This window comes from Caloenas nicobarica, chromosome 2 (assembly GCF_036013445.1).
Source record: "Caloenas nicobarica isolate bCalNic1 chromosome 2, bCalNic1.hap1, whole genome shotgun sequence".
Classification (NCBI taxonomy): Eukaryota; Metazoa; Chordata; class Aves; order Columbiformes; family Columbidae; genus Caloenas; species Caloenas nicobarica.
This window is the reverse complement of record NC_088246.1, coordinates 37,909,994-37,922,224: the sequence shown is the minus strand read 5'-3', so window position 1 is coordinate 37,922,224 and position 12,231 is coordinate 37,909,994. Positions and strand designations below refer to the sequence as shown.

General features: G+C 41.2%; 2 protein-coding genes across 7 annotated transcripts in view; one reads left to right on the top strand and one right to left on the bottom strand.

Moving 5' to 3' along the window:
- Positions 1-708: 708 nt before the first annotated feature.
- Positions 709-12,231, bottom strand: part of BTD (biotinidase) — an 11,773-nt gene continuing 250 nt past the window's right edge. The window contains exons 1-4 of one of the 4 annotated variants that reach the window (XM_065627470.1): positions 11,885-12,108; positions 6,548-6,782; positions 4,892-5,041; positions 709-3,312 (exon numbers count right to left, since the gene is read on the bottom strand). In XM_065627470.1, coding sequence (XP_065483542.1) covers positions 2,128-3,312; positions 4,892-5,041; positions 6,548-6,782; positions 11,885-11,946 — 1,632 coding nt within the window. In that variant the 5' untranslated portion in view covers positions 11,947-12,108 and the 3' untranslated portion in view covers positions 709-2,127. Of the gene's footprint in view, positions 3,313-4,891; positions 5,042-6,547; positions 6,783-7,895; positions 7,923-11,601; positions 11,774-11,884; positions 12,109-12,231 lie in introns of those variants that run through there. The other 3 variants (XM_065627468.1, XM_065627469.1, XM_065627471.1) reach the window with 3 other exon arrangements.
- HACL1 (2-hydroxyacyl-CoA lyase 1) overlaps positions 11,950-12,231 on the top strand; it is a 24,990-nt gene continuing 24,708 nt past the window's right edge. For 2 of the 3 annotated variants that reach the window (XR_010605718.1, XM_065627467.1), the window contains exon 1: positions 11,950-12,123. Coding sequence is in view for 2 of the 3 variants with exons in the window: in XM_065627467.1 (XP_065483539.1) it covers positions 12,049-12,123 (75 nt within the window). In the remaining variant the exon portion in view is untranslated. The remainder of the gene's footprint in view (positions 12,124-12,231) is intronic. The other variant, XM_065627464.1, reaches the window with a different exon arrangement.

The window sequence follows — 12,231 nt, the reverse complement described above, 5'->3', positions numbered from 1 at the left end:
TGGTAAGGCCAGAAGGTCTTATTGTCTAATAGTTTTGACATACTCCATGTCAGAATAGCTCTGTGAATCAAACTTTGCACAGATATATACATTTGGGTTTTTCCTTAAGCATACCAAATACGTTTAACGCTATTTACTTGTTTAGCCTAATTTATTGTGCTAGTAACAGTCTGCTTTGGAATTAAACCCAAAGCAGTGTTTCGTGCAAGAGGATGCATGGTTTTTTAGCCTACAAAGTGGAGTGGGCAGGCTTGTCCTAGGACCTGTCATTCTCCAGCCATTCACTGTGTTTCTTTTAGACTCGGGTATATGGTACTAGAACCAGAACTACCAATAAGCACCACAGATGTTTTCTGTTCTACCCTCTATGTTCTGGAATTTGTGCAGCGTTCAGCAAGAACACTGCTCTGGGTGCCAAAGTGTTAATGATTTTTAATAACCCTGCAGTGGGATGGCCTACTTTCACATCAGCAAGTTTATGTCTAATGAGATAATAGACATTCTCCTCTCCATATTTCATATATGCTACAGGACAAACAAAACTCTTGTGTTGCTATACCAAAGCTGAGCGTGACTGGATCCTGACTCACAGTAAAACAGCTTGGAGAAGGAAGGTTTGATAGAGCCCAAGATCATAAATATTTATGTATTTTGTGTAAATATTTAAGACACCTGGATGTAGAAATTCAGCAATTTATTGGTTGTTTTGCTTTCTGAAACCAGAAAGTGTGGTGATTCAAAGCAGGACCTTATTGAGCACCTTTCAGTACACACACTTGTAGCTGCCATAATGGTTTGAGTTTGAACACATTTCAGAAGTAACTCAGACCACCAAAACAGAGACTTGCAGCTCTCCTGTTAGCGCTCTGCTCCTCCTGGCCACGGGAATGCAACCAACAGACTGAGCAACTGGAATGTGAGGACTCACCAAAGGAACGGTTGTGTTTATTCCGTTACTCAGCAGCTATTACACACATGAAGTCATAACGGCCAGTAAGACCACACAGAATTATAACACTAGAGAATAAATTATCTTTTCTGAATTTAACTCCAAATTAATATCCTTTGAATATTCTCTGCAACTGAATGGTTTGTCACCACAGTTCAGTAGTTATAGCACTCGATCTAGTGATTGCTCTGGAATGAATGGTGTGTTTTACTCATTTAGCAGCAGGAACCTGCCATCTGGCACACAAAGTATTTATGTAAAAACCTTGCCGTCCCACAGTTCATTATATGCTTTTCATAGCTCTTGTTGAATGAATTTATGGACAATGTGTAAGATGTCAAAGTCAAAACAGTCTTGAAATGACCTCTCTTTTAAAAACAGGGAAAGTTAAAGTACTTAAACAGTACGTAACATAGTAATTGATATTCACTGCTGCTTTTTTAAAAACATAATTCCTTGCACAGTAGGCTGGAAACTGTGTCTTAATGCAGTCTAGTTTTTCACAATCATTTGATATCCTCTTTGCCAGACTGGCTGTTCCATAGATGTTCACAGCTGCAACATTCACTTACTGTTAAAAGTATATAAGAAAACTCACTGAGTTTTCTAACAGGATTACAGACAACTGAGTGGCCAGTAAATGGTCATGACTTCAGCCAGGAGTTTTTGATTCTAAGAAGAAAAATCAATCACAGCACCCTCACCAGAAATCAGAGCCTCACCATCTACAAACTATATATATATATATGTATTTTCCTGCATGTCAAGCATGGTATTTGTGTCATTGTTCCCTTTCCTATTTTTCTTCCTTTTGCAATGGCTTTCCATTCCATTTTTTATATACTCCTAGCCAGGACCCCAGAAAACCAAAGGATTAAATTAAAAGGAACAAATTCAGTTGAAATGAGAAATGTTATTTTCCCAATATAAAACACCTCAACACATTACATCAAGCCTTTATCTTTGCAAGGCAGTTCTTTTACTTCTGATAGGACATAAGCCACCAAGGTACAGCCTGTACTTACAGCCTCTTAGGTTAAGTGCTTTGCTTGTAATTTCAATGTGGAATCTAATCAGTAAGTCATGTAAAACACACACCTGAAGCTCTAGGAAGTACAGATTTTCAACAACTTCTGTTAAGATACATACTCTGAACATACAGGCAGTTGTTTTCTGATTCAGTCCTTTTCATACCATCGTCCATATAGAGCAGCTGTCAGTAGGCCAGAAGATGTTCTATTTTTGCTTATGAAATAGTGGTTGTTTTTCCAGCCCATGTGATCAGCAAAGTCCAAGGTAATACCAGATGTCAGGAGTAAAGGAAAGATATAAGGGGTACTCATATTTCCCCATAGCTGGAAATCTATCACAGCAGTGGCATCTGTAACCTCCTGGCCACAAGTGCTAAAGCTGAGACCACCACACTTCACTAATGCACAGGCCTGGACATAGTATGTGCCATGCACTGTATGGAGCCCGTCAAAAACTCCCAAAGCATACAATTCATCGGTTAACACAGCTCTCTGGTAATTTAAGTAACAACAAAGGGTATTGGCACAAACCTGGACCTCTCCTTTTTCCCTCCACACAGGAACAAAAGTAAAGTTGTCATACATCATTTCTGCATAAAATATGGGAGGTAACTGTTCATTTCCTTTTTCTGATACTCTGCCAGGGATCTCTTCTCCTTCCTTAAAACAAACTTGATCATCCAGTGAGGCGCTTGTAAAAGTCTTGCATGAGTCGTGTAAGTTCTCTCTGAATCTTTCATTACCCTCCAAATTCGTGTCATAATCTGTGGTAATCACAGGAATTTCTGCTACTATGAGCTTGCCACCATAACTTTCCATGTTATGGTAGATGTACGATTTGACTGGAGTGTATATGCCACTCCCTGTCATGCCCAAGGTAGGGTGGTGGATATTAGCTGCTAAAATATTGATGTTGAAAGCTGTTGCAAAAGCTTGTTGAAATTCTACAGCAGAGAGGAGTGGGAGCTGGTTCATCCACGCAGTTGGATATACAACTTGTTTCAAATTGTATTGTCTGATGAGGTTCACTGCAGGCTCAAAAAAGAGTATATCAAAGCAAGTGAACATACCAAATTTGCCAGCAAAGGGGGTATCAAAGAATTTATAGTCAGGCTCTGGAGGGGTATCAAAAGCATATTCAAAATATAAGTTGTGTTTGCGATAGGTGGCTACCAGCGTACCATCATCGTTGAATGCCACGTTGGTATTGAACTGGTATCTCCCATCAGGTGGACAGTGAGAATCAGTGGGCTCACAGGGCTGCTTAGTTCCTAAGTTTGCCACAAGGAATATTTTGTTCTTCAGTGCCATGCAGCTCAGACGCTGAAGGACCTGAAGAACACAGTATGGGGAAATGTAAGCACTTCAGAATATGGAGAGATAAATTTTACTTAAGCAGCCATGAGTTATTATATTTAATACTTTTCAAATTATTATTTTCAATGGGAAATGTAACACATTTGACCGTACCGGTAAACTTTAAAAGTACTGATGCTTTTGTGATGACTGAAAAGTATTTCAGATATTTATGCGAAAAAAATTATCTGGGTTTTATTTCCTGAGAAGCAAGTAAGTAAGTAAATCTCTTTATTTCTAGGACAATAATTTTCAGAAACTTCTGACTGTTGCAGGAGTGCCAATATTTTTAAAACAGCAGAAGTCAACTGAAAATTTTGAGAAGCCAGCATAACTGATCTGTGTGTGCCTTTTGAACAGCAAATGTCTAATAATGATCATTTGCACTTGCAATGGCCTGTTCCTGCAACTAGATGTTTTTACTCTAATTTTTTTTTAAAAAGTGATTACTAGCTACAACTGAGGGAAGCAGATATGTAAATGGATAGACTTTGCATAATTACAGAAAAGAAATACAAAAAGTTACAGACTACAGTGTTAATGGGATGTTTCTATGTCACCATTTACAACTTTGATTCATGTTTGCGCACAAATTCTGCTTAGTAAGTACATGCATGATTGCTTTCATTATATTGACTACGGTAATGCTAATAAGAATAAATAGTTCTCATTAGTAAGCATGATTATTTTCACTTCAGGTTCAGAACAGTCAATGAAAATACTATTCTTGTGATCTGCAGGTCATATGTTCTGTAATCACACTTGGTCTGTGCTAAGCTGTGACTTCTATTACATCATAGCAGGTCAAGTCCTGTTACTTGTACTCATCATTTTACACACAATCACTGAGTCAGAATGTTCTGTCATGAAGTCATTAAAATTGAGTAACGAGCATTCATCAAAAGTGAAGATCAAAGAATGACCACAGAATGTCCTGAGTTGGAAGGGACCCACAAGGATCATCAAGTCCAACTCCTGTCCCTGCACAGGACAACCCCACAGTTCACACCATGTGTCTGAGGGCATTGTCCAGTCTCTTCTTGAACACTGTCAGGCTTGGGGCCATGACACCTCCCTGGAGAGCCTGTTCCAGTGCTCCACCACCCTCTGGGTGAAGAACCTTTTCCTAACGTCCAGTCTAAACCTCTCCTAGCACATCTTCCTGCCATTCTCCTGGGTCCTATCAGTGAATGTCAGAGAGATCAGCACCTGCCCTTCCTCCTCCCCTTGTGAGGAAGCTGTAGACCAATGAGGTCTGCCCTCAGTCTCCTCTTCTGCTACGTTGTATCTTATTAGAGAGTAATTACCATTTCATAGGTTGGGGAGGAGTAGGAGATGACAAATCCAGGTGATCTTCTTGCATGTATTACATGTGTCTAAAACCCTCCTCTGCTAAGCATAAATTGAGAGTCATGAAAAAGAGAATGTGGTGCTAAAAGTTGTTGAACTTGTTGCTTACTTCCCTAAGCAAAACTACTAGAGCTAGTTTCCCACTTGAAGCACAAACGTAGCATTCAGTTATGCCACCTCTCTGCAGAAATCACTTCTCCATTACCTCTGTGTCGTTGAACAAATACGGCTCTCTGCATGGATTCCACTTCACAGACTGTGAATGCAGAACGAAATCTAAGTAAGGATAAATGGAGTTTCTGGTGAAGTTGAAGCCATGGATTCCATCTTCAGGGAAAACAATGATCTGTGCCCCCTGTATGTAAAACAAGGACATGTTTTGTAGGCAAAGCAAAACCAACCTAAATACAAAAGGAAAAAAGGGAATCTTATGGGTAAAAGGGGCTAAAAAAAGTTAAGGATAACTCAAGTATGTTTTGACAAGACTGTAATTTGAAATTATCTTTTCTTTGACTTCATAGTAACTATGTGTACAAAACTATGTGTAACTATGTGTACAAAAAAAGCTTATTTAATCTGACACATACCTTTAGCTTGAAAAATAACCTATTATTTTAAGGGAATGCAAGTAAGAGCAGACTTAATCCAAATTGTTACCAGAAGTATTCTCCATTCACGAGTCATGAGAATGACATCATTCAGGTTAAAGACTGATGATGTTAAAACTTGTCTTAATTGGGTTTTTTTCAGAATTATGCTATTTGCAGATGAGCTCTGTCAAAGGTGCAGCATCACTTAGACCTGGCTATACACCTTGACCAGGTATATAGAGTACTAAGAGTATTGTTTTCAGAAACAGCTTGATTGTGGAAGCAATGCAGACTCTGGTGGAAATGTAGCCATGTCAGAGCTAGGCTGGCGCTACCTGAAGTTCAGGGAGATCTGTTTCTAAAAATGGAGTGGATTCCTCTCACATGAGATGCAGCATCAGTCACTCAAATTCCTCTGATTTTTCAAAAGTCAGTTCAAATGTGTTATCTATGAGATAATTTACATGGCTTGGACGCAGTACTGCACAAAAATAGCTATTATGCTTCTGGACTGTGATGCCCAGACATCTGAACGTCTTAAAACAAAAAAAAAGGTGTCATGTTTTCAAATTATATAAAAATGGTAATTCTTCTGTTCCAGAACAATAGATTTGTGAAACCTGCAAGTCAATTCTTCTCTGCGTAGGGACAGTAATACCCAATTCCTCTGACTAGAACCAGCTTTGAGTTTTCTTGGGGAGGGAAGGAAAGGAGGCTGGGCATAAGTGCAGCCAGAAATACTAGTCTCACTCCCCTAAATATATTTAAACTGAGAACCATTCCATGGAGGGTAGGAGAAACAAATGGAAAACTTTACTTCCACAAAGTTGTTAATGGTAGAACATTCATTTCCAAAGCATTTAACTTCCTTAGTTTTTAGAAACATTCATGAATTTCCATTGAGAGAGCTGGAATAAAATCAAACCAAAAGACAGCTGCCTGTAAGAAAATCTATTAATAAAAACATTCCATTTAAGAAAACAGAAAAGAGCTAGGTATTCAGACCAAAATAGAAAATTAATTTCCCTATACTAAATATCTATAGGCGTGTTTTTCCGAGCTTGGAATAACTGTAGTCAGGCAAGCTGCTAATTGGCCAGGTTTTTTTCAGAGCTGCTGGCAGGTCAGAATGTCTGAAAAACCAGACCGTAGTTATGTATATAAATATGGCTTTAGTTGCCTGGGAACACAAATGTGAAAGATTATCCTCAAATAGCACTTACTCTATATATACATAGGACACACACAACTGCTACTAAGCTACTGCATACCTGCCTTGCAGCAGCCACTACTTGCTGTTCATAAATGTTGAGGTTTCTGTCCATGAGCTCCAGCGCGGACTGTCGATCAACCAGGGCTGTCGGGTTAGGGCTCAGGATGGATTCGTGTTCATACACAGCAGCCACATAGTGTCCCTCTCTCGTAACTCTTCCTGAGACAACTTGATAGCAAAAAAAGCAGACGGACAGCTTCCAGCACAGATCTACCATGGTGTATGGCATCAATCTAGAGGAAAAAAAACAAAAAAACAAAAAACAAAAACAGGGGAGAGGGGAGCTTGAGCAACAAATAATGCCAGGAATTTAAATTTACAATTAAATACACACTGTAACTGAGACTCTTTAACAGTGTTTGAACTAAGTGTGTGGGTTTTAAATTCCTGAACCAACATGTGCATATTGTTTTTAAACCTTAAATTTATCTACATCAGTGCTTTGAATAACTGCATTCTGTTTAAAAGCATTTTTGCTTCATATATAGTTCTACTGATCTTGCTTGGTCTCCCTCTACAATTAACTTCAGCCTTCATTTATAGATTATTGCACTATATATCACAACATATTTGGGAAAAGTTAAATGCAGCTCACAAATTTGCAGTTTCTCTGCCATTTGGTGATGCGGCATGGATTTAAAAGTAGCACTTCCTAAAATTACTTGGACACTATATTTAATAGTCAAGTAGAAATAGAACTTATCAATACAGAAAAATATAATTGCCAAAAAAATTACGCTAGACTCTACTTCTGCATTTATCTTTCTATCACGAAAATGCCTCTCCTGATGGATTATGGATTCCCTCTATTCCAATTGCACATATGTAATAGACTAATTTGTCTCATACAGTGCGTCTTTTTTCAACATTTATAACAATGTTAGAGTGCAATTCAGGTCTGCATTGCTCCTACACAGGGCAGATATGTAAGGTTAAAAATGCTTTCATAGTAACAACAATAAAGCAAAAATGCAGAAAATTTGCAACACTGAGTTTTTCTTTGAAAGAAATGGAGAATTAGTGAGTCTGGAAGGCTGAGGCACCCTCTCCAATATGGCCTCCCCATGTAGGCTTTTGACTTCCCAAGTCATTAAAATAGTTACTTCTACAGAAAAAGGACTGGGCGACACAGTCAGTGGCTGTGCAATGCTTAAGGAGTACTGCAGATACCACATAATTCAGAATTATTTTCACAATATGAGATTTCTGCATTTGTCGCCACAGTGTTATTAGTATCAAAAAGGAATTAAATCTTGAGTATCAGTGAAGTTGAAAGAGCATGCAGGAGAGATGCGTTGATGCTACTATATATTGATAGGCCCGAGTCTTCAAGTTCAGTTACTGACCTTTTAAATTGTATTTTCTCTTTGGTAACTCTTATCCAAAAAAAAAAAAAAGGTTCCAAAACACTCTTAGTGCTTTTCAGTCTTTGTGATCCACAACTCCCTGAATTTTTCTGACGCAAATACAGACTGAAAGACACATGCATGAAGAGCCTCCTCTAGGCAGGAAAAAAAGATAAATTTTAAACTAATTCAATTTTTATTCATTTTAAATGTAGTTTTGTACCTAAAAAGAGGTCTACAACAAGTTAACTTAAAATATCTCTTTTCTTAAATTCCAGAACGAAAAGCAGCTAATAAGCAATCCTCAATACTGTGCTTTTTTTTTGGTCTAAACATCAGCTGGTTTAGTATCTAACAATGAACAAATTAAAGTGTGAAGAAAGCTAGTCAAAATGCATTTATTAAGTACTATCTTAGTTTAAACCACCTGTTTGCTTCCATGAGGTCCATATGCTATTTGCAACACTAGTTTGATGGCAACCTAATCCCATATAGGACAGGAAAATAATAACTTTAGTGCCCATGAAGACTTGTTTGCTCAACCAGAAGGTTTTAATATTGAATAACACTTATAAGGGTCCAGGAGTAACTCAGCTATTAGATGCTGCTAAGCTCAACTACATATTCATATTTTCTTGAGCTTTAGTTTGCCAATGTGTCCATATGTTCCTGCGTTCAAGGGTAAATCTAAGTTACCTAAAGCACAACAAAAACAGAATAAAGCCTTGGCATCTCTGTAAACAGCTGTATTAAAGATACTCCATTTATATAAATAGTTTTGAGAAGTGATGTACAATAAGCTGCCCTTGCTGTCCTCCATCTTGAGGAAAACACTGGGTACTTATGGGGGAAGTGATTCAGCAATGCACAGCAAGAACGGTGGATCCTGGTCTGTCCTGTGCAGCTCAGCTTTGCAAATGAAACACCAAGATGCACATGAAGATATAAAGCAGCAGCAGAGGAGGGAGAGGAGATGGTGGGAAGCCTCTCACAGTTAAGGAAAGCACTGAAAATAAACACCTGGTGTTGCACCTCACTGACAAAGCTATATTTACTATTTCTGTCAGCCCTTCAGAGCCAAAATGCCTATTTAGGACAGGAATGGGTTCTAGTCAGCCATTCCTCAACAGAGTTGTCAGCTAAGATGTAATTAGAATTCACCATTACTAGTGATGGAAGAAGCTGGAGAGTTTCAGATCACAGGATGGAATTGCTATGCATTAGAAAAAGTCTCTTTCCCTTCTAAGCCAAACACATTAACATAAGAAATTAGCAGGTAATAGGCTTCTGCAAAATGTTGTATTTTACAGACGTGCTTGGAGAATTCTCATTTTTCTGCCACGGTTTATTTTCTGGTGGTCAGAAACAGTCAAAGTACTAACCTGAATCCCTTCCTCGTTCAGATGCACAAGAGGTTTAGCACCAAACATCAAACTACACAATCCCATCTGGCTGAACATGGGCCAAGTAAAATAATTTAATAACTAAGATAATTCCTCAGAATCCTTACCCTTGGTTGTGATTACTGCTGGTCCTACAAATGATGGCTGAGCACTTAGGTGAGTGCTCCCTAATGTGTTTTCCCTATTTGACAGCTTAAACAACAGAACTCTGCTATCTAATTAATCGTTTCTAACAAGGAGAGCTGTGACAAGCTCCAAGGCTGGGCTTGGGGACATGAACCTTTCCAGCCAAAACCAGGATACCATCAGATACCAGCCACATTCTGGGTTTTTTTCCCTAATGGAAAATGCTACACATCTAATAAATCCTTTCATTGAAGTTAATTTGTTTAGGGTCTACAGAGCTGTCCTCACCTGAGACACAACTTTAAAGGAAATTTTCATGAATTGAAATGCTTTATAATTTAATCTCTTTTTTGTCCCTTTCCTGTCACTTAAGTAGTCTTTTGCCTGGCAGATACAATTCAGTAGGATCATCTCACCCAAATAGTATTTCATAGCAGTATTACTGTCATGCAGTCACAGTATTCTAGTTACAGTTCCATACAAAAGGTAAAAAGATTGGTGTTTAAGTTTGGCTGCCGATTCAAACAAGTTTTCCCTCAGTCACATTGCAGACTCTTTTCCTATTCAGATTTTCAGACCATCTAATCTCAGTACATTGCGAAGCAAAGCAACTCGTCACTCGCTTTTCAACAACTCTCACCATACAGAGATGTGTGCAGAGAAAAGCAATACATACCCTGCTCCTTAGCACCAACAGACTGTAAAAAACAGAGGCAGCACAGCACGAGTCAGGGTCCTCTTAAGTGATTAATAGCAAATACCTGCTAAACTATAGTAACATAAACACTAATAATTACTAGGCAACATATTAAGTTTTCAATGAAAAAATAATTTAAAGTTTTTTATATAGAATATAAAACACAACAGCCCCTACGTAGGTTTAAAATACAGTGAAATTCAAGTTTTTTTCTCCTGATCCCTCCAGTCTACTGCTTTTATATGCTGCACTATATTTAACACAGTATTTTAGTATACAGGTTTTTATGAAGATTATTTTAGCAATGCAATCATATCTCAACATAAACAGGTATCTTGCATTTCCTTTGCTGAAAAACATTTATTCTGTGTGCAACACATTATATAACCTTGGTCTAGTTTCCTGGCTTTTATGCAGAAGTGCAACCTATTTTTAAAGAATGTTGCCCATTCTAATACAATGTTTTACAAAATGTTGTATACATTTCACAGGATTCCTGAAATATGCGTTGGCATATGCTCATAAGCTATGCTTTCCAAGTTATTGATGGAGTGAGGATAAACCGAATGCTTCCATTATTGGTGGTTTAGCTTAACAAAGGTAGCACAACCAACAAGTAAGAGGGTGGGGCAGAACATACTGTCAACTGTGTCTCTTCCAGGACACCTGCAAGCTTGGCATGGCCTGGACGGGCAGAGCCAGGTAAAATGGTACGCACCAACCTTTGTTGAGGATTTTGGAGGAGGCTCACACTACACTCCCGCTTCTCACAGAATCACAGAATGTTAGAGATTAGAAGGGACCTTGAAAGATCATCTAGTCCAGTCCCACCACCGGAGCAGTAATACCTAGATGAGGTTACACAGGAAGGCGTCCAGGCGGGTTTTGAATGTCTCCAGAGAAGAAGACTCCACGACCTCCCTGGGCAGCCTGTTCCAGTGTTCCGTCACTCTCACTGAGAAGAAGTTTCTTCTCCTATTTAAGTGGAACCTCTTGTGTTCCAGTTTGTACCCACTGCCCCTTGTCCTATCATTGGTTGTCACTGAGAAGAGCCTGGCTCCATCCTTGTGACACTCACACCTTACATATTTACAAACATTAATGAGGTCTCCCCTCAGTCTGCTCTTCTCCAAGCTAAAGAGACCCAGCTCCCTCAGCCTTTCCTCATACGGGAGATGCTCCACTCCATCACCTTCGTGGCTCTGTGCTGGACTCTCTCCAGCAGTTCCCTGTCCTTCTTGAACTGAGGGGCTCAGAACTGGACACAATGCATTCTCCTCATGAATGCTGCCGTCAAGTATCTTCATCTAACACTATTCTGTACTTTGCCCCGCTCTGTGTCAGCGCGGCCTTACGGGGACCGGGGCCGAGCAGTGCACCCGACCACCCGCTCCCGCCTCCCCCGCTTTGAGGCCGACCACCCGACGAGGCTCGGAGCGCTGCCCCCGCCTCCCCCGCTCCCGACAGGAGCCGGGCGCACCTGTACGGGTCCCTGCCCCTCGCCCCAGCCGCTCCGAGACGGGCTCCTCAGGCGCCCCCGTGGCGGTTGGCGCTGCCGTTCAACGGCCGGCCCGCCGCCGCGAGGCGCGACCAACACGCGCCAGCCGGCCCCCGCCCCCTGGCGGCTGCTCCGCGCTCGGCACCGCCACGGGCGTGTGGCTGCGTGAGAAAGAAGGGGAGGGTAGACGCCTTCCGACCTCTGATTGGTGCCCGCCCTAGCCAATAGGAGGCTCCTTCAGCCTTCGCCCCCGACCCCCCTTCACCTGCCAGCGGGGTCAGAGGTGGATGGTTGCGGCCTTTGGTCCCGCCCCCTCCGCTGCCTCATTGGCTGGGCGGCGTGCCAGTCAGCTGCGCCCAACCTTCGGCCTGGGGTCTTGTTCCCTCCGCTCCCCCGTCCCCGTCCGGGCTGAGGCCGCGCGGAGCCGGAATGGCTCCCGGGAGCGGTGCGGAGGGGGAGGCGGTCAGCGGGGCCCAGCTCATCGCTGAGTCTCTCAAGGCTCAAGTAAGAGGGCGGGGGGGCCGGCAAGGACCTTCCCTACGGCGAGCGGGAGGGGACAGTTCCCGCCGGCCACGCAGCGCGGGAGGCGCCCAGGCCGCGGGTTCCCGCGGG